Raw genomic sequence first — 26,811 nt, 5'->3', positions numbered from 1 at the left:
TTAGATGGTACTGATTTACTTTGATCAGGTTGTATTACTTCTTCTCATGGTTTGCCCACTGAAAAAATGTATGTCATTACTTATACAGATATCAGATGGGAAATCATTTAGGACTAAGTATAATCAGAATGGGGGGGCTACAGAGCATTTATTACTGTTATGATTAGTAAACTTTCTTTTGCATGTGAAGGCTATGACTCTGAATAAAGGGTAATGTGTACTGAGTGTTTTCTGTATGCCAGGCCCTCTTCTAAACATTTGAATGTGCTATTTCATTTAAAACTCATTATGATCCTAGGAGGCAGACACTATTACTATTTCCCATATACAGACGGGGAAACTGATACCCAGGCTGTGGAAACAACTTACCTTGGGTCACACACCTTGTAAGGGTCAGAGGCAGGATTTGAATGCAGAAAGCTAGATACAGAAGTTGTCCTTGCCTTTTCATTATTTGGTATCTACTCTGGGCCAAAGATTGGGTTGGAAGCTTTTTATTGATCACATTGAAGCCTCACAAACCCCAGGAAGTAGTTATCATTGGTTTCTGAGGATTCCTTGGGTTTGCCAGTAAGTGAAAGTTCTGAGGCAAAAATCCAGGATACAGTCATGCTACCACATTACCAACCCGATCCCAAATGTCAGTAACATCCCACAAGGAGGGGTCATATTTGACACAGGGGATAGTTAGAACACTTTTGTTCAAAAGGAATGTTGAACATCTTATCAGCTTTGTTTTACACCTTTTGATTTTGTGGGCTATTTTTCATAGAATTGATGTCTTGTTCATCATAGGGAAATTTTCTAGTATATCAAGGTTATTGTTAATGGATTCAATATAGTAGACAGTTAACGGGTATCCTAAATTGAGGTTATTAAGGGGTGGAGAGATGGTCAGTATTCACTAGTCATCAGAGCCAAGTCTTATGACCTAGACTTGATCTAGGGTTGCTCTGGAAACAGAGGCATTTGCTTTGTTTTTGCCTAGTAAATTCCTTTGTTTAAGCTAAATGTATCTGAAGCCTTTAGTATTATTTGCCCGAACTGCCCAGAACACTTTAATCATGGAAACAATTATCTGGCCACTGGATGCCACTCTTGCTCAACCACAAGTCACAGAATGGGACTTCCTATGGCAATGTAATATCAGCCAGTTAAAGAGCATTATTGCTATTATCGACTGTGGATTTATGCCTTCAGACTGTTTTTCTTGATGAACACAATCCCTCTACGGGAGTTGCACTTGCTGAGGGCAGGTAAGGTTGAAAAAAATATGTAAATAAGTGATTAGCATTGAATTTTTTGGTATCTTTTACTTTCAACAACTCTACTATAGAAATACTTTTTTTCTCTGCTTAGTGTACTGTAGCTGACAGTCTCCATTAGTCATCAGCTAATGTTGCAGAGTAGGACCAAACAAGGTGTCATGGTCTTAAGCTATTAAAGGGGCCTCTTCATCCTAACAGAGACCCTGGGGTGAAAAGAGTTTGAATGAACAGTCACTGGAATATTATTCAGACTCACTAAGTACTGCATTGCAGATTGAAAGAGTTACATTGCTTCTCCGTTTATATTAGGTGCAAATAATGAAAAATAACAGTATTGTGTACCTTTTAAAAGCAATATAAAAATTGTGTGTGTTTGAAAAGATCAGACAAGTTTGGGAGTAAAAAGCTGAAGTAATAAATAAATATGAGGTCAGTTTAGGAACAGCCATAATTGCTTCCTATGACAAGATTTGCATAGCAAACACTTCTGATTAATGTACAGTGAAGGCCACGGGAGTGGGAACCAACTTCAGTATCTTTCCAGGATCTGTGCCTTCCAATCTTGAAGGTATAGTTTGAGCCAGCACAATTAGTCATTGTTTACTGAAAGGCAGATAGAGCCACAGTTCCTATTTAAATATTTGAAATAATTGTATTTATCTTGACAGCTATATTAATTTTATTTATGTGGCTAAGAAAAATAAAAGTGCCAATTTTATATTATTGGTAAATTTCATTCACTTCAAATATATTTAGGAAAGAGGCAGGGAGTTTCATTAGGACGACCTTTTCAAGTCACAGTTTTGAATATATAATACAACTGCATATATTCATAAAATATTTTGATTACCTAAAACATGTATTTTTAATTTTTATTTTAAAGTATAATGTTTTTATGGTCTGCCTCTTGATTGCTTTTGTAGTTAACACTCTGCTCTCATTGATATTTGCTGACCTTACTTAGGGTAGTGAAATGCAGTGCTCATAAAATCTCATTTTTATTTTCTTCCTTCCTTCCTCATTTAAAAATAAAAGTATACTTTTCTTTTTTTTTTTTTTAAACGTAATCTCTTAGGAGAGAAAATTTGGGAAGGGATAAAAGGAAGAGGCTATACTTCTAGAAATATTTAGAATTTTTAAGTGTCAGGTCATACTAAACTGAAAAAAGGCAATAGAATACTAGTTATTTCAGATAGAAGGAAGTAAAAAAATAATGTTTTTCATATCTAGCAAAAATTGGGGTGAAACTATGGACATATGCATGTACCTATATATAAATGTGTATGTCAGTGGCTAATATGTATCCATTTTATAGCAAATAGTAGAAAGTAAGGTTATGCCTAAATGTAATCGCATTAAGACTAAATGAAAATGACTTTTGGATGCAGGGGTAAATACTCTCACTGACTTATGGTCCTTAAATAATACTCTCTTAGAGTTATGATTTAAAGAACACAATGACAGTATTTGGAACACTTCTGTAAAGAAATAATGGAGACGGAAGACACCTACAATGATCATTATTTTCCAGTGTAAGGCATAACCTCTTCTCTAGCGTGTTGGGGAGTTCCTGAGTAGAGTGATAAGTAGATGCAGTAAGACAAGTAGTGATTCCATTTGTCTAAATGTGTTCATTTAACAAAGTCACATTAAGCTGTATGAAGCAGACCTCTCTTACCCTCTCACTCTATCTAACAGACAACAATAAATTATCACAATTGTTTTATTTTCTTCCAGTATTTGATTAGACAAAGAACATTTTTCTTTCTGTATCAGTGTTTACCTGAAATGACTACACAGAAAGAATGTGGAGTCAGTATGCATGTATTAGCTAAGATAAATATTAATACCTTACATCATAATACCTGTTAATATAATTTCCTTGAAAATATACCTAAAATACACAAGCTGTCCATGGCAATACTTTATACAGTGTAAGCAAGTATTACAAAGTAGTATCTAGTGGAATGTTTCTTCATTCAACAATTTACACTGAGTAATACCAATCGCTTATAAATTAGTTTTATTTTAAAAGTAAGTTAGCGTCATAATGGAAAGCCAGAACAGTATGTAATATGGCATCATATCCTCCTCATATAATGATTTTTTTAAAAGATATTATTTATTTATTTGACAGACAGAGATCACAATTAGGCAGAGAGGCAGGCAGAGAGAGAGGAAGGGACGCGGGCTCCCTGCTGAGCAGAGAGCACCATGTGGGGCTCGATCCCAGGACCCTGAGACCATGACCTGAGCTAAAGGCAGAGTTTTAACCCACTGAGCCATACAGGTGCCCCCATATAATGATTTTAAATAAACCATATATTTGGAAAAGTCTATGCTGTTTAAAAATTGTTTAAGTAGGGGCCTCTGGGTGGCTCAGTGGGTTATAGCCTCTGCCTTCTACTCAGGTCATGATCCCAGGGTCCTGGGATCGAGCCTCACATGGTGCTCTCTGCTTAGCAGGGAGCCCGCGTCCCTTCCTCTCTCTCTGCCTGCCTCTCTGCCTAATTGTGATCTCTGTCTGCCAAATAAATAAATAAAATCTTAAAAAAACATTGTTTAAGTAAATGTTCACAATTATACTTAGGTAAAATTTTCACTGAACAAAAAATACTCCTCTAACTTTATATAGCTTTAGATTTTTTTAGATTTTTAGATTTTTTTTCCTTGTTAAAACTGTTTTAAGTTGATGTTCTTACCTCAGATTCAAAATATTGTCCAGTCTGACTTCTTTCCCTATCTTAATAAAATTAAATTGGATGCTGCTATTTTTTTGCACCAAGTACAATATTATCAGCTGCTGGGATATTTGTGTCTTTCTTAAGCCATATTGCTTTCCTCTAGTAGCACATTACTAATATGTTTGTAGTATCAGCAGTTTCAAGGGTTTCATTCAAAGGGGATGTGAATCAAACTATAGTCAAGGCTGGTTTTTTCAAATGATAATCTAAGACCTCATAAGCAAAGATATACTAACCACAGTTTGTTTTTCTAGATCTTTACAGATCTTTACAGCCAGTCAAAAGGAAAAAACATTTATAGATCAATCACTATAAGTTAATAACCATCCTTCTGTAGAAAATACATAAAAAACACCACTTATCCTTTTATTAGAGCTTTCTCCCTTGTCATCGAACATGATGAAAAGTTTAACTTCTGCCATTTATTATCATTCTTTTGCTACTACTTTGTGTGACTCAGTAATTTGGGTAGCTTCTTTGCTGGGCCCATTTCTTTGAAATGTTTTGGAAACATTGGATATTCTCTTAAGATGCAAAACCTGGCTAATTAGAAAACTGTGATTCATTAGGGACCAAGACCAAGAAGAGAACCTGGCCGATGTCTTGGATCTCATGACAGATCTTTCAGTGATGAGGAGAGGCTTGGTTGGGGCAGGCACCAAGAGACTTGGAGAACTATACTGAAGAAAAGGTAATGGAGAAATACTCAGAGATAATAGATGAGGCTATTCAAGTGTTGAAAGAAGATTCAACAAGTTTAGGGCCCTTTCTGAACTACTTGAGCTTTTTTTGCTGAAACTATGAAGATTCATCCATTCCTATACAAATCTGAGACTAAGAAAAAAAAAATACACAGTTTCTAACAGATTACGTTAGTTGACTATTTGGCAGGAATTCAAGAAAAATTCCAAGAACTCTTTGTGACCTTAGAATAACAGCTATTTTCATGTGCATGGCAAATGTAACTTCTTCAGATTCCTTTGAGAAATCTATGTATTCGCCATAACATGATCAAGCTCTTTGCCAAGTTAGCAGTACAGAAAAAAGGAAGTACAAATAAGAAGCTACCTGAAAAAGAAACTAACAAACTTTTTCTTGGTTCAGATTTTGGGCCAGGTACAATCATAGCCTCAATAAGTAACTTCACTGGTTAACTCATTTATAAATATATAAACATGCAAAAATAGAAATGTCCTTTTTCTTCTTAGTTTACAATTGGCAACTGTCACTGAAGTTTTACTTTATCTAAAAACTTACAAAACAGTAGAAAAAGCTATGTGGGACATAAAAACTTATTTAAGAAGATATATAAAGCAGATACACAACAGGAAAAGGTTTCACTAGGAAAATCATTTTTGCATAACTTTGTTGGAAAAGACTACTCTGTCCACAGGGCTGAAATTGGTTTGCAGTTTCAACCACAAACCAAAAAATGTCTGTAAGAACTTGGACAGACACTGGTGAATGAACATAAAAGCAACACACATTTAATTTATTTATGTTCAGTTCCTTCTCCTTAGCACTTAAAAAATTAAGGCTTAATCACACACATAGACAGAAAATAACACTTACTAACCAAAATGAAAATATTCTCAGGGAGGTCCTCTTTGGATGTTAAATTCACTAAGGTAATAACAAAAACATTTCTTTTGTTACGGTATAGTCACACATTTAAAAAAAAAAAGTTTGAACTTTTAAAGCTTTTTTTAGCTTTAACACATTGAACATTACCAAAAATATCAGAGAATTTCAGAACTCTGAGGGTTAAGATGTTATTTTATTTTCTAGTTAATAAACAAAAACCAGTTAAAAAATACTACCAGTACTACATCTATCATCTGCTTCATCGTCATAATACTGAATCTGATTGGCATTTACCAAAATTTCTTTTTGCCTGAAATAGGAAAGTCTAAAGTCTTTTGAGCACTTCACAGTAATGTAGTGAGCTTATTTGAATATTTCCTAAGGCTGTAGTTGTGTTGGTGCTCCAGATGAAGAAGTGGATAAGTGGGGACAAGGAGGAAGGAATATAAGAAACAATTGAAGTCTGTGAAAATTATGACTTGTACTTTGTAGGTGATCAGTACATCATAGATTCATGAAGCCTTAGATTTGGGATCTAGCAATTCCTTCCTCTAAAGATGAGGCAAAGGGCTCAGGTATATGAAGTGAATTGCTTGTGATCACAAAATAACTTAGAAAGATGATGATGAAGATGATGATGGACAGGGGGCAGAGAATTAGGATCCTATATTATTTTTGAATGTTCAGGAGAAGAAAATTGATTTATGACCTGATTTTGTTTTCTTTTCTTCATTGATATTTGTCCCAAATTTATATTTATGTCCAATAGCAAAATGGCTAAAGCAGCAAGCTCTAATCATACTTTTAGGGAAGTCTTAGAAACAAGCTGGAGAGTGGAGTGAACTATAAGACTCTGGTACAAAGTTATATATCTAACTCGACATTGAACTCGGAGATCACTGTGTTCCCCCCCAGTAGCATTATCCCACCAGTAGCATTCTGTCACTCATGACATCAAGATTCTCCTTGAATTCTATTATGAATGGAAAACATGAACTAGGAAGTGCCATATGAGGAAGTAGCAAAGACCAAAGGAATCTCTATGTTGGGGTTATGGCTTTAGCCAAGGAAAGCATGAGAAAATCTGAAGGGAAATTGGAGAATTTGGGCGATAGCAAGGTTATCTTCCTCAAGAGGCATGATGGCCTATATGATCTCACTGAAGTTGGACTCCTTTTACTATTTCATTGTGTTCTGGTTTCAGGTAACACATAAGAAATTGAACTAATTTAAGAAAAGGGGGATTCAAATAACAAAGCCACAGAAAAAGCTTGAATATTCTTCAGATGTTCAGAAAGAGTGTGTGCTACTTTTTTTTTTAAGATTTTTAATTTTATTTATTTGAGATAGAGAAGGCAGGCAAAAGCACAAGTGGGAGAGAGGGGGCAGTGGGAGAACGAGAAGCAGACTCCCCACTGAACTGGAGCCTGACACAGGCTAGATTCCAGATCCCTGGACTGGATTCCAAGGTCATGACCTGAGCCTGAGTAGAAGGCAGTTGCTTCACCAACTGAGCCAGCGAAGCGCCCCCTCATGCTCCTTTCAAATTGCACCTTCATTCTTTCTCATGCAGCCTGGTCATACCTACATAGAGGGAAACATGGGTCAGTTCTGGACTTTTTTTTTTTTTTTTCAGTCTCAGAAGCCATCAGTGAATGTTAATAGGAACTCTTTCTTTCCCATGCACAAAAATCCCCAGGAAGAGACTCTGTGGGAGTGACCATCTATCAACCAGTTAACAATGATCAAGACATTTTGACTGGTCTAACTTGGTATTTTGAGTGGCCCAACTTGGAACAAAGGAGTTGAGGGTGTTGTAGCATGGAGGTAAATCCAAGTTAAAAATGTAGAACCAAGGGGTGAAGAGTTACTAGAAAAAGGATACTGAGCAGGTAAATTCAGATGCAAACTTGTGGTTTTCTAAGTAATATGTTGGGTTACTCAGATTTGTTTTTTTTTTTCCAATTTGAAAATAATAGCAACATATTTTTGTTAATCTGGCTAATAAAGAATTATTATAAGGATACGTGGAAAGGTGAAGAAATAAAAATATCCATTTCAGAAATCCCCTAGCAATCATAGAGGATTTAGTGTGCTCTGTCCACATCCCATAGCAAATATCCCCTACTCTGGTGTTCCTTTCTTATGATGACTCTAGGGACAGAAGGAAAGTTTTAAAAATAAGTAGTTTTCATGAAAGAGAGGTGTTTGAGCATCATGATCAAGAGCAGAAGCAGATTTAAGGAAAGGAGACTGAGAAGAGATTGAATGAAAGGAAAGAAAATAGAGAGGGAGGGTGATAAAAATGGAAAGCAAAGATAATCCCAAAGAGCAGTGTGCACAGTTCTGAAGCAATCAGTACCACTCTGGTCAAGTCACCATAATCTGTTCTGTGTTTAGTTTCTTCAGGCACCAGGCTGCTTCTGGGTGAAACAGCATTCTCAGCTTGCTTGGCCTCCTCTCTGGGCCTGTGCCTTGCTGTGGACCTAAGAAAGGGAAGGCTTTAGGTTTCTGGGATGAGGCTGCTGTTTCTCTCTGTTCTTAGCTCCATGAAAATTCTTGAGGGACAAGGCTATAGATAAGAGATGTGGGGGAGGGATGGGAAGGTCTCAAGTGAGAAGTGAGGTGGCTTAATTTTTAAGGTCCCCTGATACTTTTTATTTATATATTTCTGCTTCTAGAGAAACATAAAATGTAAAATAGTTCATACATAGAATGCCTGTGCAAATAGCAAACCAAGAACCTACTACCCCCAGGAGGTGCTGGCCTCTGCCCAGCGTACAGTTTCAGAGCTGTAAAAGGCAAGGGATATGTACACTGATATGACCCAATCTCAGGTTTTTTTTTTGTTTGTTTTTTGTTTTTAATCAAGAAAGGCAAAGGAACTCTTATACTTAGGAATAAACTGGGTTTTGGGGAGTGTGGACTTGCTGAGTAACAATACAGAAAGGGCCTAAAGTTGGGTCCACTGTAGAATAAGCCTAATCATATGTGTTGATTATGTCCTGGCATGGCCTTCAGTTGAACACATTGAACAGCTGAGGAGTGGGACAGTTTCTAGGTCTGTAGAACCACATTCATAGCTTTGGACGAGAATCTGCTCAATAGCAATGACCCCCAAACCAAGTTATCCTAGAGTCCAAAGAAAAGGTGAAAAGACTTACAAAGTCTGAAAATCAAAGGATGTAGCTATGCACATGTGGTCAGTTTGGGAGGGTGAGAATGATGGGCGAGATGGCATAGTTGGGAAAACAGGTGATTATATTCCCAGGACCACATAACCACCAGAGGCTACTGGTTGCTAAACCGGTAAATTATTTTGAGTGTGGAGCTCAGGAAAGGTTAGAGAAGGGTGAAGGCCTTATGCTTGAAGCAACGTTTTCTTTTCTTCTATTTCTAGGTCCAGTCTGTGGATGAACACGGTGGGACAATAGAGAAAATGATGATTTTCTTGTAAAAAAAAAAAAAAAAAATATATATATATATATATATATATATATATATATACACACACACACACACACACACACACACACACACATATATGTATATATATATACCCAAAAGCCACTCTCTGGTGGTCTCCACACTCCGCAGACCAGCTGTCTCGGGCCTCCGTTTCAGTCTGTTGTCTCGGGTGAGCCCTTTAAATCCCGCTTCCCCCCGCCCCCACCAGCACGCGCCCGCTCCCAGACAGGTGTTTTCCCAACTCCTGAGACTGAGAATTTTGGGGAGTATCTGAGCCAATAAGATTTCCCTTTAGGGTGGGGGCGGGGGAAAAGGCGGGACTAGTTGGGTCAGAGCGGGGGCGGGGTTTTCGCGGCCGAGCAGAGCCAGCCTGGTTGCGTGGAGGGTTGTTTTATCCGCCCCCCCCCACCTTTTTTTTTTTTTTTTTTTTTTTTTTTCCCCAGTCCCGGAGTCTTATTAATTTCTCTGTGGGGCTGCAGCTGGAGACCGCGGAGCGTTGGAAATGACGCTCGGAGCTTTAATTACCGCAGCCGCCGGACAAGTGTGAGGAAAGCTGACAGGAAAAAGAAGGACAGGATCGGGGGAGAAGCGAGAAGCTTCCCCCCCACCGCCCTCCCATTCCCTCCCAATTTGGACTGGAGGTGCAAGGAAACTGAAAAGGGAGCCGAACATAGCCCGGCAGGGGGGAGAGGCCGGAAACCTACCGCCTCTTTGCAATCAACTTTTTTTGGAAACCTTTTTCCCCCTTCCTTTTTATTGTTGACCAACCAGTGAGAGAAAGTGAGGAGGGAGCGAGAAAGCAAAGGCTCACACAGGAAAATAGCTGCACAGTCCGGCCCGGAGCACCAGGCGCACACACTCGAGCACACTCCCACACGCGCACACCCGCGCGCACACTCACCCCCTCCTCCGGTCCCCGGCCCTGGACCCGCGGGCGCTGACTCGGTCGCCCCTGCTTGGAGCGGGTGCACCGCGCAAGTCGCGCGCCTGTTCCCCTCGCGCCCCCAAGCGCGCCTGGCTGAGGGATCTCCTCCGCGTGCCCGAAAGGGGATATGCCATTTGGACATGTAATTGTCAGCACGGGATCTGAGACTTCCAAAAAATGAAGCTGGCGACAGGACTGTGGGTCTGGGTGAGCCTTCTCCTGGCAGCGGGGACCGTCCAGCCCAACGCTTCTCAGTCAGGTGGGTCGCGCGCGGTTCCTTCTCGCGCTCAGTTGTTGAACCTGCTGCCGCCGGCTTGGCTGCGCCCGGGAGGCTCCCTCGCCCCCTTCGCCCAAACAGAGACCCTCTGGCTCCCAGGCGTGGAGGGAGCACGCCACCCGGGCCTCTTCCTTGGGCTTCCATTCATCCCTTTTCTATCCCCAAACTTAACCTTTTTGTGTACCTGTGTTTTATTTACCGTGATATATCACTCTGCGACCCTGCCCCTTTTCTTTTCCTCCTCAACCCCCCACCCCCCCCCCTTTTTTTTCTTTCTCGTATGTTTTCTGTGAGCCTAAGCGGGATCCCTTCTGGCCCCTCCTGTTGTGTGGGACATGGGAGACACAATTCCCGAGTTAGAGGAGACGGTCCTCTGGCCGTCCGGGCCCCCGAGAGTAAAAGCTTCCAAGAAGCGCTCGCCGCCCGGGCTTCGAAAGGGCTGAAGTCCCGGGCCGTGTCAGCTGGGCCTTTTGAGAGCGGGAGGGCTGTGGGGCGTGGAGCTCCGAGAGCGGGGCTTTGCACCTGTGTGCGCTGCCGGAGGCCGCTGCGTCCCCTGTCGCCGGAGCTTGCGGGGTCAGACTCGACTTGAGCCCAGCCTGGGCAGCTGGAGCGCGGCAGGAGGGCGCGCCTCGGCCGGAGGGCACAGAACTCCGGGCCTCCTACGCCGGCGTCCCGGAGCCTTCGCCCCCTTGACTTGAGGGAGCTTGCTTGCCTGCGTGCTCTCTTTAAAAAAAAAAAAAAAAAAAAAAAAGGTGGGGGGGTTGACATACTTGAGCCGGGAGCCCGGCCTTCCCGTCGGTTGCTGTTTGGCTTCAGGAAGAGTTCTTCCTGTAGTTCAACTTGCTATTGGCCGGAGTCCCTCCAACTTCTCTGTTTACTGCCCGGCGCGGCTGCCGAGCCGACCCGTTGCGCGAATTGATTTAACCCGAGGCGGGCGCGACTGCGCTGCCAGTGTTTGCAGGAAAGCTTGAGCCCCAGGTACCCGGACGTGCAGAAGGCTAATTGACCCCCGAGAGGCAGCCGGGTGGGGCTGGCGCACCGCGGCGGGCCGGGCTAATGACAGCACCTGCAGTGCGAGGTTGCTCAAAGTTTCTGACACTTGAGTTTCCTGGGGATGAAAGTGGGACAGGAAAGGACTGAGGACCGGTGTCTGATGCAGCCAAAGGTGGCCTTTTGGAGAGCGGGGGAGATTTCCGGACCCATCCGGGGCTGGTCGCGGGAGCGTGGGAGGCAGCTAGAGGAGATAAAGCCCCCGAGAGTGGCGATAGGAGAGATTCAGGCCCCCGGAGGGTGTCCTTCTGACCTCACCAAGAAAACAACGCGCTGTGGTTTTTCCCGCTCCGCCCCCGCCGCCTACCCCTCCTAGCCTAGTAAATAACAAGTTACAATCAGCGAGCCTTTTAAAATGACCTTCGAATGCCACCAGTGTGCGCCGTTTGTACTAGCCTTTTGCACCCTCCCAAATACTCCGAAATTCTTCATGCATACCAGGTCCCGCGCTCCAGCCACCTCCGGAATTACACCAACACGGACTTGAGATTCCAAGCGGCCTCTTAGATACATCCCTTTTTATCTCCCTCCCCACTCCGAGTCCCTTCATATTTTCCCTCAATGGGTTGATTATGCACATTGACCCATTCAAAAGCGTTTGCTATCGACATGCAGACTTAGCCGGGAGGAATTTCTACGAGGCAACCTACTGGGGGCTGTCTGGTTCAGCCTCAGCCACTGGAGGACCCGGCTCCGAGTCCGCAGCAATTTGGTATCAACTGTGTGGCTCAGGGTTGAGCTATGCCGAAAAGCCCTTTTCAGAATTTCTGCAAAGAATGTAATCCAAATTAGTTCTGCAGCTGTCCTCTTCCTCGTCTCAGGCGACACCGCCTCGCGCCCTCGCTGGTCTCTTCTCGCTTCCCCCCGCGAATTGTCAGACCCACAAGTGAGCCCATTTAGAACGCGAGGATTAGCGTGCCATTGTTGTTCCGTGTGTGACTCTGTACTTGAAATTCTAGGGGCACAAAGGCGAGTCTCACTTGTTCAAAACACAAAGTGATCTAGATGAAAGGGCCGCACAAAGAAAAGCTCTCGGGTGCATCCCTAGTATAATTGCAACACGCATGCTAAGGTGATCCACTGGAAACTGCAAATGCCCCCGGGGACTTCTTTTTTTCACCCTATGCCACCCCCACCCAGCCGCACCTGGCAAGGAAAGTTCAGCTGGTTTTAATATAGTGCTTTTGCAAAACCAAGTTACTGTCTGGAGTGTGACTGAGGCTGTGTGTGTTTGTGGCAGTGTGTGCGAGGTTCTGTGTTCCCAAGTAAATACATATTGCGTGTCTCCCCTCTCGCGGTTAGCAGTCAGTAGCAGTTTGGAGGAGTTTGTTTTGGTCCAAATGAGAAATTAAGTGCGGATAAGTAAACTAAGCTGCCAGAGGGCGACAAGATGTTGAGTGAATTGCTTTTAGATGAAACAAATTAAGGAAACGAGGGAAGACAATCTGCTTCTCGCATTATTAGACACGCTTGGAGTTCAGGGGAAAGTGGCATATTTTTGAAATGCTAATTTCTTAAGCAGAAGGAATGCACCTTATTTACTGCTCTATGTGAACAGAATAAAGATACGGGTGGGGGGACGATTCCGTTGTATAGATCTAAGATATTTATTAAAACAATTGTAATGGAAAAGGATCTGTTTTTATTTTTTTTCTCCTCTTGCTTGGAGAAAAAAAATCAGCTTTAGAGAAGACAATTTTTAAATGTCTTAAGAATTTTGTCTCATTTCCAGTAATTCATTTTATCTCGAAATAGTATATATAGCCAAAGGCCATTTATATGACTATTATAAAGCCTTTACCACCAAAAGAGATAATTTCAAAAATTATCTTTTCCTGGCATGATTAAAAAATAGTATCTACCTTTGTATTGAAATGCAATATATAATATTGAAGCAGTGCTCTTACATACCTCAATAGATATGGGATAAACAAGTTCAGTTTCCATTTCTTATTTGCAAGTAACTTATTTCTGCTTTTCATACTATAAAATAACACAGATTTTTCCCCCTATATATTTAAGATAGATCTTCAAACTTAAGGTCAGTTTTTATACATTTGAGAAGAAAAAAGTTAATAAAACTTAGATAAATGATGAAAAAGATCTTAAATACATGTTAAATACAAATTCATAAATACAGGAAAAAGAAATCTTTCCTACACGTGCTTACTGTAAGCACACCCACGGGATATACTGTTTTGTTTTATTTTTTTTCTTTTAGCTTTGAAATTCTTATTATGTAAAAGGAATCATTTTAGAAGAAGGTATGTTTTCTGCAGAATGTTTCTAAACCAATTTATACCTATTATAACTGCAAATAAGTTGAAAATACTATAATATGGACTGTTAGGATAAAATTGAATGACTGGTTGTGTCATGATTCCTCATCTTCTGATTTTTTTCCCATTTAAACTAAACTGCTTTTATTATAATTTGTGCATAGAAAATCAATTTAAAAAAATCAGTACTTAGTGCTTTATATATTTTTTCATTTAGTCATGGGAAATGTGTCTTAATTAAGAAATTACATTAGAATATTTACCAGGGCATGCACTTCATGGAAGATTTATGTATTTTTTACACTAACCTGAACACACTAAGTTTGCATTGACTGATTTTTAGAGTTTGCATTCATTTGAGGGAAAAATCATATTTCCTCCTTAAAGTGGATTCAAATATTTAGTATTCATGAGCTTTCATGCCTTTAGTTCTTAAATAGAGGTACTATTTATCATCTGTCTTATGCATTCACCCTTTCCATTACTGTAGATTCTTTCTTTACATCTTATTATTTATTGAGTTTACACATGTGAATATGTATATATTTCCCCCTCCACCACCAAGTGTATTCTTTTTGTGTGTGTGCTTTTCCCAGCAACCTGCCACTCAGCCACTGCAGGAGTCCTCTGAGCCAGTTTTCATTCTTTCTTTCTGATAAATCTGATATGGCTGGTTGGCTGGACAATTGCAACCCATTCCATTGCTGCAGATTTATTCCTGAAAGAAAATAAAAAGGCATCGATCCAAGATCACTAGCACATCTCAGAAACCCTGACTCCAAGGCCAGATCTTTCTACAGAGAAGTCCCTTCTTCTCTCTTTCTCTCTTTAACCCTCTTGACCAAGGATAGAAAGTAGACTACCCTCTTTTAAGAAATACTAGGGATGTAAGGAATTATGCTCTAAATATTCTCTGAAGCCTTGTGATTAGAACCACCTTAGATTAATGACTATGCAAGGTGCACATTTTAGATAATAAATTGAATGAGAGTGCCTTAAACATTGCAGTGCTTTAAAGTGGTGTCGTATTTCTATTATTTCAAGCCAGTTATTAAGAAAATTGAACATATTAAAAATAGCAACAAGTTTTTGCTTTATTTTACAGTGTTCTTCTACTGTTGGATATCTGTGTAATTTGTAAGTGCCCAAAACATAAATGAAGCAAATGATCCAAAAAGATGTTCTGTTACCTGCAACCTTGTTGGCACTTGCTGCTTGATTTCACCCTTTTGAGAGATACTGCTTTATAAAGATGTTAATACTTACAATAAAATTAGCTTATACATGTTCAAACTACAGCTGTTCTACAAAAATTAATTGTCAAGCATATTCCACTGTTATCTTTTATAATAATCTGAGTATGTATTCAGGGCAGAATCTAATCATATTATAAACTTTTCTTCAGGTTATATCATTTTAGGAATGTTCTACTGTGCTACATTTGATCATATGGAACAACATTGCATCTTATATCTAACACTCATTTTCTGTATTATTTTAAATATTGGGCACTTGGAGTAAAGCCATACTTTTCACGCTTTCTAATGCAGTTGTTGACTGGAGTTTACAGTTTATACTGACAGTTCCTTAATTTTCTTTATTATTACTTTTTAAGGAAAAGGTCCTACATCGATGTTTCCTGAGCCTGTAGCTGTGCTACCTACTTTGAAGGACACATTAACTGCCCGTTTTGTGGTTAAGTTTGACATAGGGCATGGCTAAGTGCTTTCAATCAGGATTTCTACATTGTGGGGACAAATTCATCCAGTTTTTTATTAATACCTTGAGCACTCACACCATGTCTTTGTGACTTGGCTTCTGTACCTGAGGGGAAAATGCATGTAATATACTCTACTTGTCCATTGCATAGCAGTTTTCTGAAAACTGGCTTTAAAGTATTCCCTGATATTGAGATACATTCCAGTAACAAGTTAATTGATATGTTTAAAAGTGTATGCACATGCATATATAAATAAACACAATGTAACATAATGTAAACTTTCAGCAGACTCTCTCTGTCTAAAGAAACCTTTTGGTCATTAAACCAAAACATTTGTACTTGAAAGCCATTTCCCCAAAATATTACTTTTCAGAATTGCTCTGTGGTCTTTTTAGATTTCATTGTATATGTCTTTTTCTCTCTTTCTGAATTCTTGATAATTCTGACATATTTACTATATAAATTGGCCTATTTTCCAAATCTTTAATCAAAGCTTTAAAGTCACTTTCTTGTTTTCATATTTGACACTTAAACTAGATATTTCTATTTGTATTAAATTTTTTTGTATTAATTTTTTAGGAGGGAAGAGAATGGGCTCACTTTTATGACACAGGTGAAATATATGCGACTGAATTGTAAAGTGTTTTTTTCTTTGAACGTATAGTAATTGTTTTACAGTGGTTTTCATTTTAAGCGATTGCTCTGCAGGCCCGTTGCTTTGCACAAATCCAGGGGGCAGCAGCCACATAGAATTTAATGGGAATAGTGCACACCTTAACTGTGGGTTGCTATACAGCAGCCCTGTTGTTGTGTGATGCTACAGGGGAAAGCACTCAAAGTTAGAAGAATTGGATTCTGGTCATACAATCATTTTCTATGTGATCTTGGGTTAGACTTCTTGCTGCGTGTCTCAGTTTTCTGAGTCTCTTTTAGGGTGGCTAAGGTGATAACCTAAATGGTTAACATCTTGAATTTTAGAATAATTCAGTTAGACAGTAAAATGGTGTTTAGAGCTTTTAGAAAGAAATCCTTTGGTTTTTAAATTAATCTTGTTAGTGGATCTCTTTTCAAGTGAATTCACTTGTAACCCTGGTATCTAAAACAGGTAAAGAGGGGGAAGGAGAGCTGCTTCTCTTAAAGCTGCAGCTGGATGACAGCTTTGTGCTCTCTGGCTTTGTCATTCCCCCACTTTCCTTCCACTCTTGCCTCCACTCTCCTGTGCTTGCTTCACAGAAATCTAGCACTAGTTAGCAACTATCTAGTGCAGTCTGATCATTTTTTAAGTGAGGAAACTGTAAGCATGCAGAAGTGAGATGATGTAAGTTAGCTGGCAGCTTCTGACACCAATATCATTTTCCTGAACACACACACACAAGTACTTGAAAATTCAAGTTGTGTACACTTAAAAAAATACACAAATACAAGGTAGTTTTGCTTTAAAAGAGAATTGCAAAGTTGAAATGAAAACAAATGGATCAGAATTATAGGCCTAACTATCATACTGAGAAGTTCTTTTCAAGGGGAAGACCGTGGGATCATCATCATCCTTAATTTATATTTAGGAAATAATCACTGATTGCATTTATAGCTTGCCACACATTAAGATTAAAAAAAAAGAATCGAGGGAGTGTTGATTCTGAAAGTCACATCAGAGCATCTGCACTGTTATCTGTATATGGTAGCACCTTCAAGGTTTTCTTTTACCTGGGACTTTATAAAGATGACCAATAAGTAGAGAATGGTTATATCTCTGTTCTGTGTTAAGTAATATACAAGTTTAAATAAAATGGCTTATAAGGAATAGACAATGAGTTCTTCACCACCAGTTAGTCGGTGGGGACCCTTAACCAGAAAATCCTGGGGATACTTCAGATTCTTCCAGGCCCTTCCTTGGACCCAAGGATCTTTATTTTTTCCACTGTTTTTGTTGGGCCTTCTTTCTTCAGATCTCTGCTAAGATTGCAGTTTTATTCTTTGATTAAGTATATAAGCTAAGCTTTAAGTACTAAGACTTTATAAATGTATTTCTGTGGCACATTTGCCTCCTTCTATAAGATGCTGCCTGTGGACCTTGTTACTTTGCAGTGTTGTTGATTTCGCCTTAACGCTTTCTGATTGTCTCTGTCTTTCCATTAAGTGCCAAAGCTTTCTGGGATTTGATCAGCATTCTCAGGGGCCATAGAGACAGAAGGGAGGTTGGAAACTTGTTTTGACAGGAAGAGTCACTTCCTGTTAGGAATCTGAGATGAAAATGAACCCCCCGTAAAATATTAACATAGACACGCCATGGGACTTCCTGTGCGACATCATTAAACCTCTCCCGTGAGAAATAGCTCGGGGTCATTACTGTTAATCATGTTATTCCCAATATTGTAGGGGTTAGTGAAGCATACTAAACACCGGCAAGAATATGCAAGACTTAGTTTCTGAATCTAGGAAGTTAGAGTGGTAGGTATCAAGGCTGTATGAATGTTTATATATGTTTCATTTTAAACATAGTGTAAAGGTGTTTAAAGAAAACGCAATGAATGGTGCAGTAAACACTCATGTATTTCCCACAATGATCAGACTTGGAAATAACCAGGTTCACCTCCATTTTTACTACTCTTCTGACCTTTACTAATGTCTTGTCCCATATACATCCTGTATAGGTGAACATTGAGGTTTTAAGCCTTAAGGATACAAATGGGGATTCTAAACCTGCTTTAACTAGATGCATCTCCTGGTTATCGATGGTCTGCTAAGGATATCTCATGGTTAGGCTGGTTAGGACTGAAAAAAGTGGCAATAGACTCTCCAGGTTCTGTAATGATATCTAGTGTAGTTAGAGCTTCAATAATAAGTAGTACAATTCTCTATTTCAGGGTGGTTGCCATCACTAGCAGGGGAGTGCCTAATTGAGGTCATGGATGGTAGTGACAATTTTGCTTTAGGCGAACTCTCCTTTTACTAAAATCTGTCTTTGTCATTATTTTGTATTCTTCCCTATAGGATTAGAGAATATGAGAATATGAGTTTTTTTCTATAGGGACCTATGAAAACCAAATAAAAATAAAACAGAACAGTATTTCTTTTAGTCACACACTTTCCATTTTCAGGAGTTCCTTTTGTCCTTTCATGTTGTCTAGAACTAAAGCTGTTAAACACATTTTGGTGTTTTTAAAAGGGAATTCAATTACATAGCTTATAAATGTTTACTCCCGAAGATTTTTGTTAACCTCATCTAGTGTTTAAACACTTCAGAGCAGGGCTATTTCAAGACCCTCTGTACTGGTCCCCTTGCTGATGTCCTCTTACCTCCAAGACTTCATTGCCAGATGGCCATCTATAATATATTTTTATTAGCCTACTTTCTATTTGGAAGCCTTCAATGGATTCCTACTGTAAAGTTCAAAGCCTACTAAGATAGTGTTCAGATTTTTAAAAATCCATTCTTAAGAGTTTTCTTAGGAAGTAGTCTAAGAACCACACTGACCTAGTCAGTATTCCGTAACTGTGCCCTGCTTCTTGTCTCTGCGTTTTCTTTGCCCCTTCCCTGGAATTCATGGCTCACTTGTGACTCTGCCTGTTCAAACAGTTGAATCTTTTCAATTCTACCTTAAATCATACCTCTTCATTACATTTTCTTTTCACTGGTTAGCCTATAATCCTTATCCATATCTGGCCTTTACTCTTAAGCCACAGCATAGTTTTAACTTTTTAAGAGCGGGAGTTTTTATGCCCTGCAGAGACAAATGCAGTGCCACATATATAGTAAGCTCTTTAAAAATATTTTTTAAGTGAAAAAATAACATACATTTGCTGAAACAATTTTAAGCTCATTCATGGGTGGCTATTATTTGTAATTAAACCATATAGTACACAAAGTAAGCTGTTCTAAAAACATAATTATAGAATTCTTAATAATAGATATTAGACATGTTTATGCTGGGAATTTCTTTAGTTGCTTTCTTGAGCGTCCTAGGATATTTCTTTCAATGGATTGTTTCCAAGAATATATCATTTGCCCCCATTCCCATTTTTAGAGTCTGTTCATAATGTGGTACAAAGTATTTCTGTTGGCTTTATTTTTGGTGAGTTAAATATATGTGAATACTATTCTTAAATGTAACTTTTAGTGGCCCACTATTTTTATATGTCATTACATTGCTATTTCTTATCTCCCGTTTAAAAATTTTAATAAGTTTTTAAGCAGTAAGCATGTACTGATTCCTCAATATATTTCAGGACAGTGTTAGGAACAGGAGGACCTTTAAGGAGACTAAGGTATCAACTTTCTCCTTTCTTTTAAGGAAGGATAGATGAGACCAGTAAAACACAATATAAAAAATATGTTACTAAGTAGTTTTCCAAACCTTTGCGAGGCACATTTGCCTCTAGAGAGATGCTAATAAGTATTTCATGAAAAAAGGGTTCCAGACCAAATGTGATATTTTCTATACCTAGATATATGTGATAATACAACTTTCTTATAACTGAGATTTCTTAGTATCCTAAAATAGACAAATAAACCTGTGCCTACCATTTAAAGGGTGTCCTATGAAGAAAGCTCTTCAGCATAACTAAACTGAAAGGTGACTGGGATTCTCTCAGCTGTTCTTTAAGATGATCTACTCTGCATTCTGAAAATTGGTGAAATGATTATAGTATTTATAGGGTCAGATTCTATGAGTGAAAGATGCTCGTCCAGACATTTCTTCTACAATTACCAGGTTCTAAGAAGGTCAACCTTTCTAGGTCACTGCAGCATCCTAATTGTACCTTAGTTTATAATGGCTTGAAAGAGTTAATATAACTTTCAAAATTATCTAACAGTCTGCAGAGTAATCTGTTAATGAGAGACTTGGACGTGGAGACGTTAGCACTTCTGTCTGAATTCTCCTGTAACTTTCTTGATTGTTTTTCCTCTAAGAATTCATGAGAAGAGAGTTTGAGTCAGGGATTATTGTTCCTACTTTGTAGATGAGGAAATAGAGATATAAAGAAGTAGTATGTGAGGGTGAAGCCTAACTGGTGCATTAGTCTGGTGTGATTACATATCTGCCCTGTCCTGAGGACCAGTTGGCTCTGCCTTCTGCTTAAGTGACAGAAGCTAGGGATGCCTCTCAAAGGCACGGCCCCTCCACTGTACTTACAGCACTGTGTGAGAAAAGGATGTTTAGCGCACCAAGTCCTTCTGCCCTCAGGTCAGCAGTTCTTTTTGCTTTCCCTGCAGTCATGTGAAGAAACCTGTCCAATAAATCCTTTAGGTTATATTGTATTTCTCCTCCTCCTATGGATTCTCTGTAGTTCTTTGTATTTTGTATATTAAAGGAAACAATCATGTAAGCTTTGTCTTATTGAAAAAGCTTCAAAGCAGAGGTATATCCAAGGTTTTGGGTCCTGCACTTATACGATTTTGGGAACTTCTTTTAAAACAATTCAGAAATAAAAATGCAAATAAGAACAGAGCCTTGGAATGCACCAATGCAAGAGAAGTTCTCTGAAGCTGAAACAAAACAAAACAACTTTATGATAACTCTTCCTGTATTTAAAAATAATATATTTTAAGAAACAACGTCATTCCTCTTTTACTAAGAACTTTGGGTATAATTTTAATTATTTTTTTCTACTGTATGTAGTTATTGTCTACAACAGTTAAATGTTAATGAAGAGGAACACATTGTTTCAAGAAAAAAAAAACTGGAGTAAAACTACACTGTAAAGCACTTCAGTATGTCTTTTGGTGAAAATATGTGCTATATACAGGCAATTTTCAGAATATTTTCTCTAAATATGACCATGCCAAATCCAGGTATATTTCTATTTTCTTGATATCATATTTTAAAGTATGGGTCATGTAATACTGTCCCTTGGACAGTTCTATAGTTTATAATGTGTGATTTAAAGGAATCTTGTAGTTTTGGTATGTAAAAGTTGTATCACTAAGGCCCTACCCCTCGAAACATATAGCTCATTGAATTTTTAATCATTTGTTATTTAGCATGGATAACAATCTGTCGTTGACTTTTACCCTCTAGCTAAGTTAAATGTGGCCATTTTCACTACACTAGACATTATTACTAGCTGTGAATGAAACAGTGCATCTAAATTAAAATCAGTACTCAGTTCAGATATATGGCAATATTTTAACTAATATATTAACACATTTAAGTAGCAATAACAGGATTGGCACTTCAAGTTACAGTTTTACTACGTAAAAATATCAACTGAGCAGTTAATAATATTTCCCAGTTGTTTAAACTTCAAATTTAGCAGCCCATTATTCCTGGTGATACATCGAAACCTCTAAAAGTGTACTTAGAATTAACAGAAACTGAAGAGATTGGTATTCCAGTATCATTTTTTAGTGGCCTTTTTTTTTTTTCTTTAAGTACAGGATGAAATTTGAAAGTATAAAAAGCTCTAAGATAAATTGAACTAGACAAAACATTTTATGCAACTGTTGGTGAAAGGGGCATTAGTTATTTCTGTGCTTACTGTATTGCTTGTGGCCAGAATTAGCACACCATGAGCCAGAGAAAGAGATAAGACAAACAATGGCACGCAGCTAATTTTGTTTAGCAAATTTAGATCTGATACATGCTATTGCACTCCTACAAACTGATTCAGTCACTCTTTGAAAGGTGCAGATGAAGTTTGTCTCCCACAGTTTTAACAGCTTTCACTCAATATTTATAGACTCTATAAAAATAAATTTCTGTAAGTACCATATTTCTCACTGGCAGAAGGAGCACTGTGAAGGTAGATTTATAAATGAAAAAAAAAAAAGGAAACAAAAACATTTCAATTGTTCTAGGTCTGCAAAGAATAAAATATGTCAAGACATCCAAATTACCTTTGTTTCAAGGGCATATACAGTCAGTTTTGGGTATTCAAGGATTTTGACTACATGTGAGTGACTCAGAAGTCCCATTATTTTATGTGATTTTGTGATTTGAATCTGGCATGTGTGAAACTCGTGTTCTGGAACTAGTCATTCACCTGCTATATAAGCCAACATGATAGTATCCACTGTAATTATCAGGAAGTGGTTATAAAACAAAAGAAGCAAGAAACCCAAACTTTGTTTTTTGTAAAAATAGTGCCATCATGCAAAAGAAAATAAATTTTAGTAAAATTTCCGAATGAGGCTAATTTGTATGAAAAAAAAATGTCACAATATGCGTTACACTTGATAGAAGCACAAATAAGGGAAAAGCCAGGAGTCTGTACAATTATATCCATAATTTGGGACTATCTCAAACATTTCTAAGTCTTTTCTAGCACAGTGAATTATAAGGTGTCTGAAGGTTATAATGTTATTTATATATCTGCTAGAACTTTGTCATGGCTCAAGACTACATTCTCCATAATCAAGCTCACTATAGAGAATAATTCTCATATTCATGAATTGTTCATCTCATCATATTTCCAGTGGTTATTTCAAGGTTAATTTTTGTCAGACAGCTTCTCTCTTGATTAAAGTCTGTAGTAATTGTATATGTGCTGATATAGCACATGAAGGTTTTAAACTAAAGACATCTTTGATTTCATACCAAGTCAAGATCAAATGCTTTCAATGCTTCCTACTCACATATATGAAAAATAATGTTTATTCTTAATTTCAACTAAGACTGTGAAGACTTTTCTTTAGTATTTTCAAAATCCTGTGAATCCTTGTGTCCTTTAAGAGTATGAGCAGAAAAGTATTTACCACTACTAGGACTATTATTCAAGTGCTATGTTCCTTACAATTTTACTGATTGTTAAAATATTGAAATACATTCTTTCTTGATTGGCTTTCCCAGAACTGCCCCCACCCCCTTCTCAGAGTTTCCTGATCAACTAAGGATTTAATACTTGGCACAATCATGGACCTGCCTGTTTCTGTTCAGGCATTTGCTGTGATCCATTCTGATGTGCCTTTCTGCCATTATGGTCACTAATAGTTTCCCTATTACGCTTACACATTATAAAAGTTTCGCCATAAATTTTTAAAAAATAGTGGTATATGGGGGCACCTGGGTGGCTCAGTGGGTTAAAGCCTCTGCCTTCGGCTCAGGTCATGATCCCAGGGTCCTGGGATCGAGTCCCGCATCGGGCTCTCTGCTCAGCAGGGAGCCTGCTTCCCTCTCTCTCTCTGCCTGCCTCTCTGACTGCTTGTGATCTCTGTCAAATAAATAAATAAAATCTTTAAAAAAAACAGTAGTATATGAATAGTATCATACTAACTTTGCCACAATTAAGTATTAGCCAGTTTGAAGAAGGCATCGTTCCATCTTAAGTGTATAATAGCATAGGTTCTTTCTTATTTGACTCGCAATTTGAAAAGAAAGGGCTTGAAAATGATAGATAGGATGTCATTTGTCTACATACTGAATTCACCTAGGATAAAAATCACATGAGGGAGGCAGGCCATGGGACTCAAATAAAATGGGTACTATGAATTTTCCTGAGAATGGATGTGGATGATGATATGGCATTATGTGTCTATAAATTGGGGTGCTCAAGAATCACAACTGTTTGAATTTGTGACTGCTATAATTTATGCGATAATAACCATATTACATACTTGTCTTATTAACCAGAATGAATAGTTATCTGTCAAGGTGTCATCTATCCCATGTGTGTATTAAGTCACTTAAGACATGGGAGTGTTCCTTGGAGGCACCACACATACTGTCTTCATTTCTAGTAGGTAAGGAGAAGAAAATATCCAATTTAACATTTTATATTTACATAGTTAAAATGTAATATCATGAAAGAAATTGTGAGTATCAACTTCGTTATGATACTCTTGGTAATTTAGATTTGGACATGTAATTTATTTATTTGTTTTTTGCAAAGAAAACTGTGTTACAACAGAATAATGGAGTACCATTTCCCTTGAAGAGTGATTAAAGAAAGAAGGAGATGCCAAGTATGGAAAAGAGGAGGCTTGGGAAGGGAGCGTGATAACCATCTTCAAAAGTTAGAGGGCGTTACATAGAACAGGGATTAGCACTGTTCTCTGTAGCCTTGGAGAACAGAAACATTAACAGCTGTTTGAAATTGTAAGGCATCAGATTTCGATTGAACACCATCAAGGAGTTTCTCACAGTTAGAGCTTCCCAGTGTTGGAATGGTCTGTCCTGGGAGGTAGTGAGTTTTTTCATGTGAGGGGTGGTGAGCTCTGATTTAACCTTCTATGATAAGGAATGAACGAGGCAGCTGAGGAACAACTGGTCATGATGTTGGGGGGTGGGGTTTGGGTTCAGTGACTTCTGAGGGCCTTTTCTACCCATAGGGTGAGGTCAAATACAAGTACACTGTGCCCAGATATCCTTTCCAGGTCACCGACAAATAGAACCAATGAAACCCAAACTCCATGTCTCTGTGGCTAGGAATCCCACGGTAATGCTTTTTTACCATCCTACTACCCTTCATAGATGGATGGATCTATGAAGGATCTTTTAAAGATTTATTTTCTTATATATAAGATACTTTGCTTTTGTTTTTTCCCAACAGTCTCTATATTAGATACTCATACCTCTGAGTAATGTACTACCACAAATAATTCTCCATTTTAAAAATTGTACAATGTGGAATAAAAGTCTACAAACTTACAATTATATGTATTTCATTATGCTCCTGGTTTTATGCCACTAGGTATTTACAAGACTGTGTCTAACCAGAGCAGAGGGAGAAATGTGTAAGCAGGTGGTGGGGCATGGACAGAGCAGGGAGTTAGAAATCTGCACCTCCAGGTGTGAGTGGAGGATACAGTGTGGAGAAATAGCAGCGACAGATAAGCACTTTCCTAAAGGGACCGAAAATCAAAAGGTGGTGAAAAGATGAATTTATGTGTGTGTGCCTCACTTAGTTACAAATAAAGTAGATCTTTATTAGCTTGGGAAATATTTTACTTCAAGGCCTTTGACACTTCAATCTCTTTTACTACTACTTTTGTATCTACCCTGTAAGAAACACGCTAACTACAATTTTCACTTTTTTTGGTGCCATTCTTTTAACATTCTTTTAGGCTTTCCTGATAGGAAAATTGCATTCCTGTCGTATACTACCTTCTGCCTTACAGTGTTCTGATTTACCACCTCTTTTCACTGGCGGCCATCTGTATCCCATTATAATGCCTCCTGTGCACTGAGCACTGTGACTGCTGGTACTCTCAATGCATTAATTTCAGTGTTCCCTAAAACTTGCAAGGCATGTGCTATGAACTCCCATTTTGTAGATAAGGAAACTGAGACTCATTATATAATTGGCCAAAATCACAAACCCACTCCTCAGCAGGGACAGTATTTAATAATACACTTAAATATTATTGAGAACACTTTAGACTTAGATTTTGGTTACCTATCTTTAAAGAGACAATGAGGGATGCCGGGGTGGCTCAGTTGTTAAGCATCTGCCTACGGCTCAGGTCATGATCCCAGGGTCCTGGGATTGAGCCACATCGCCTAGCATCGCATTGGGCTCCCTGATCAGTGGGAAACCTGCTTCTCCCTCTCCCATTCCCTTGCTTTTGTTCCCTCTCTCACTATCTCTTTCTCGGCCAAATAAATAAATAAAAATCTTTTAAAAATTAAAAAAAAAAAGAGACAATGAGTGAAGACAACACACTCAGCAAAAATAAGTTTTTCTAAAGCTTCTATCTAGCCGTGGTCCTCTTAATTAACTTTTGTCTAGTGTCTTATTCACTTCCCTGGTCTCACCACTGTGTAGACTGCTCTGAGCTCTTACCTTTTTCCAGCAGCTCCCAGTCCTCCTGTTCTTACTTTCTGCTGAATATCCTCACTTGGACAGACCATATATATATAGCATATATACCATAAACCATATATACCATACATATATACCATAGTGTCTCCAACCCAAGATGTCCAAAATTTTACTTTTTTCTTTTCACAGTTTAGTATGCTTTTCTTAATTAGTGTATTTTTTTTAAAAGAAAAACACAATTAACTCTTCATTGGTAAAAAACCAAGGAATCATAATATTTACCCTTTATTAAAGGCCTATATGTCAGGAAGTTAAGCATTTTTCATACAATATCTCACCTAAATTTTACAACATAGACATTGCTTTCCTCATTTTACAGGAAAGGAAATGAAAGATTAGAGAGATTAAGTAGTTTACCAAATGGTACACACCTGTGCAGGTGATGGATTTGTGATGCCTCAGTTCCTCTTAGTTTCATATTGTCCAAATCATAACATTTTATATATGAAAATAAAACTTCTAAGAAGGATCTTGACAATATGGATTAGTTTGTTAGCTATTTTAGGCCATTTATAATTATTTTACTTGCTGTCCATAATAGTTATTTCCTAACCAGGTGTATATGCGAATATGTCAGAGTTAGAAACAAGGTCAAATATATTAATAATATATGCTACTTTTCTATTGTCATATTATTTCTAATTGTAATACACATAATTTCTAATAATCTCATAATTTTATAAGCATACTTATAATATTTCAACTAGACTGAACAGTTTAGCCCACTTTTCAAAA

General features: G+C 38.4%; 1 protein-coding gene across 4 annotated transcripts in view; it reads left to right on the top strand.

Annotated features, from left to right (window-relative positions):
- The first annotated feature begins 9,522 nt into the window (after positions 1-9,522).
- Positions 9,523-26,811, top strand: part of ERBB4 (erb-b2 receptor tyrosine kinase 4) — a 1,157,221-nt gene continuing 1,139,932 nt past the window's right edge. For all 4 annotated transcript variants that reach the window (XM_047722028.1, XM_047722026.1, XM_047722029.1 and 1 more), the window contains exon 1: positions 9,523-10,248. In XM_047722028.1, coding sequence (XP_047577984.1) covers positions 10,167-10,248 — 82 coding nt within the window. In that variant the 5' untranslated portion in view covers positions 9,523-10,166. The remainder of the gene's footprint in view (positions 10,249-26,811) is intronic.

The sequence above is a fragment of the Lutra lutra genome, chromosome 3 (genome assembly GCF_902655055.1).
Source record: "Lutra lutra chromosome 3, mLutLut1.2, whole genome shotgun sequence".
Classification (NCBI taxonomy): Eukaryota; Metazoa; Chordata; class Mammalia; order Carnivora; family Mustelidae; genus Lutra; species Lutra lutra.
This window is presented reverse-complemented; position numbering and strand designations above follow the sequence as displayed.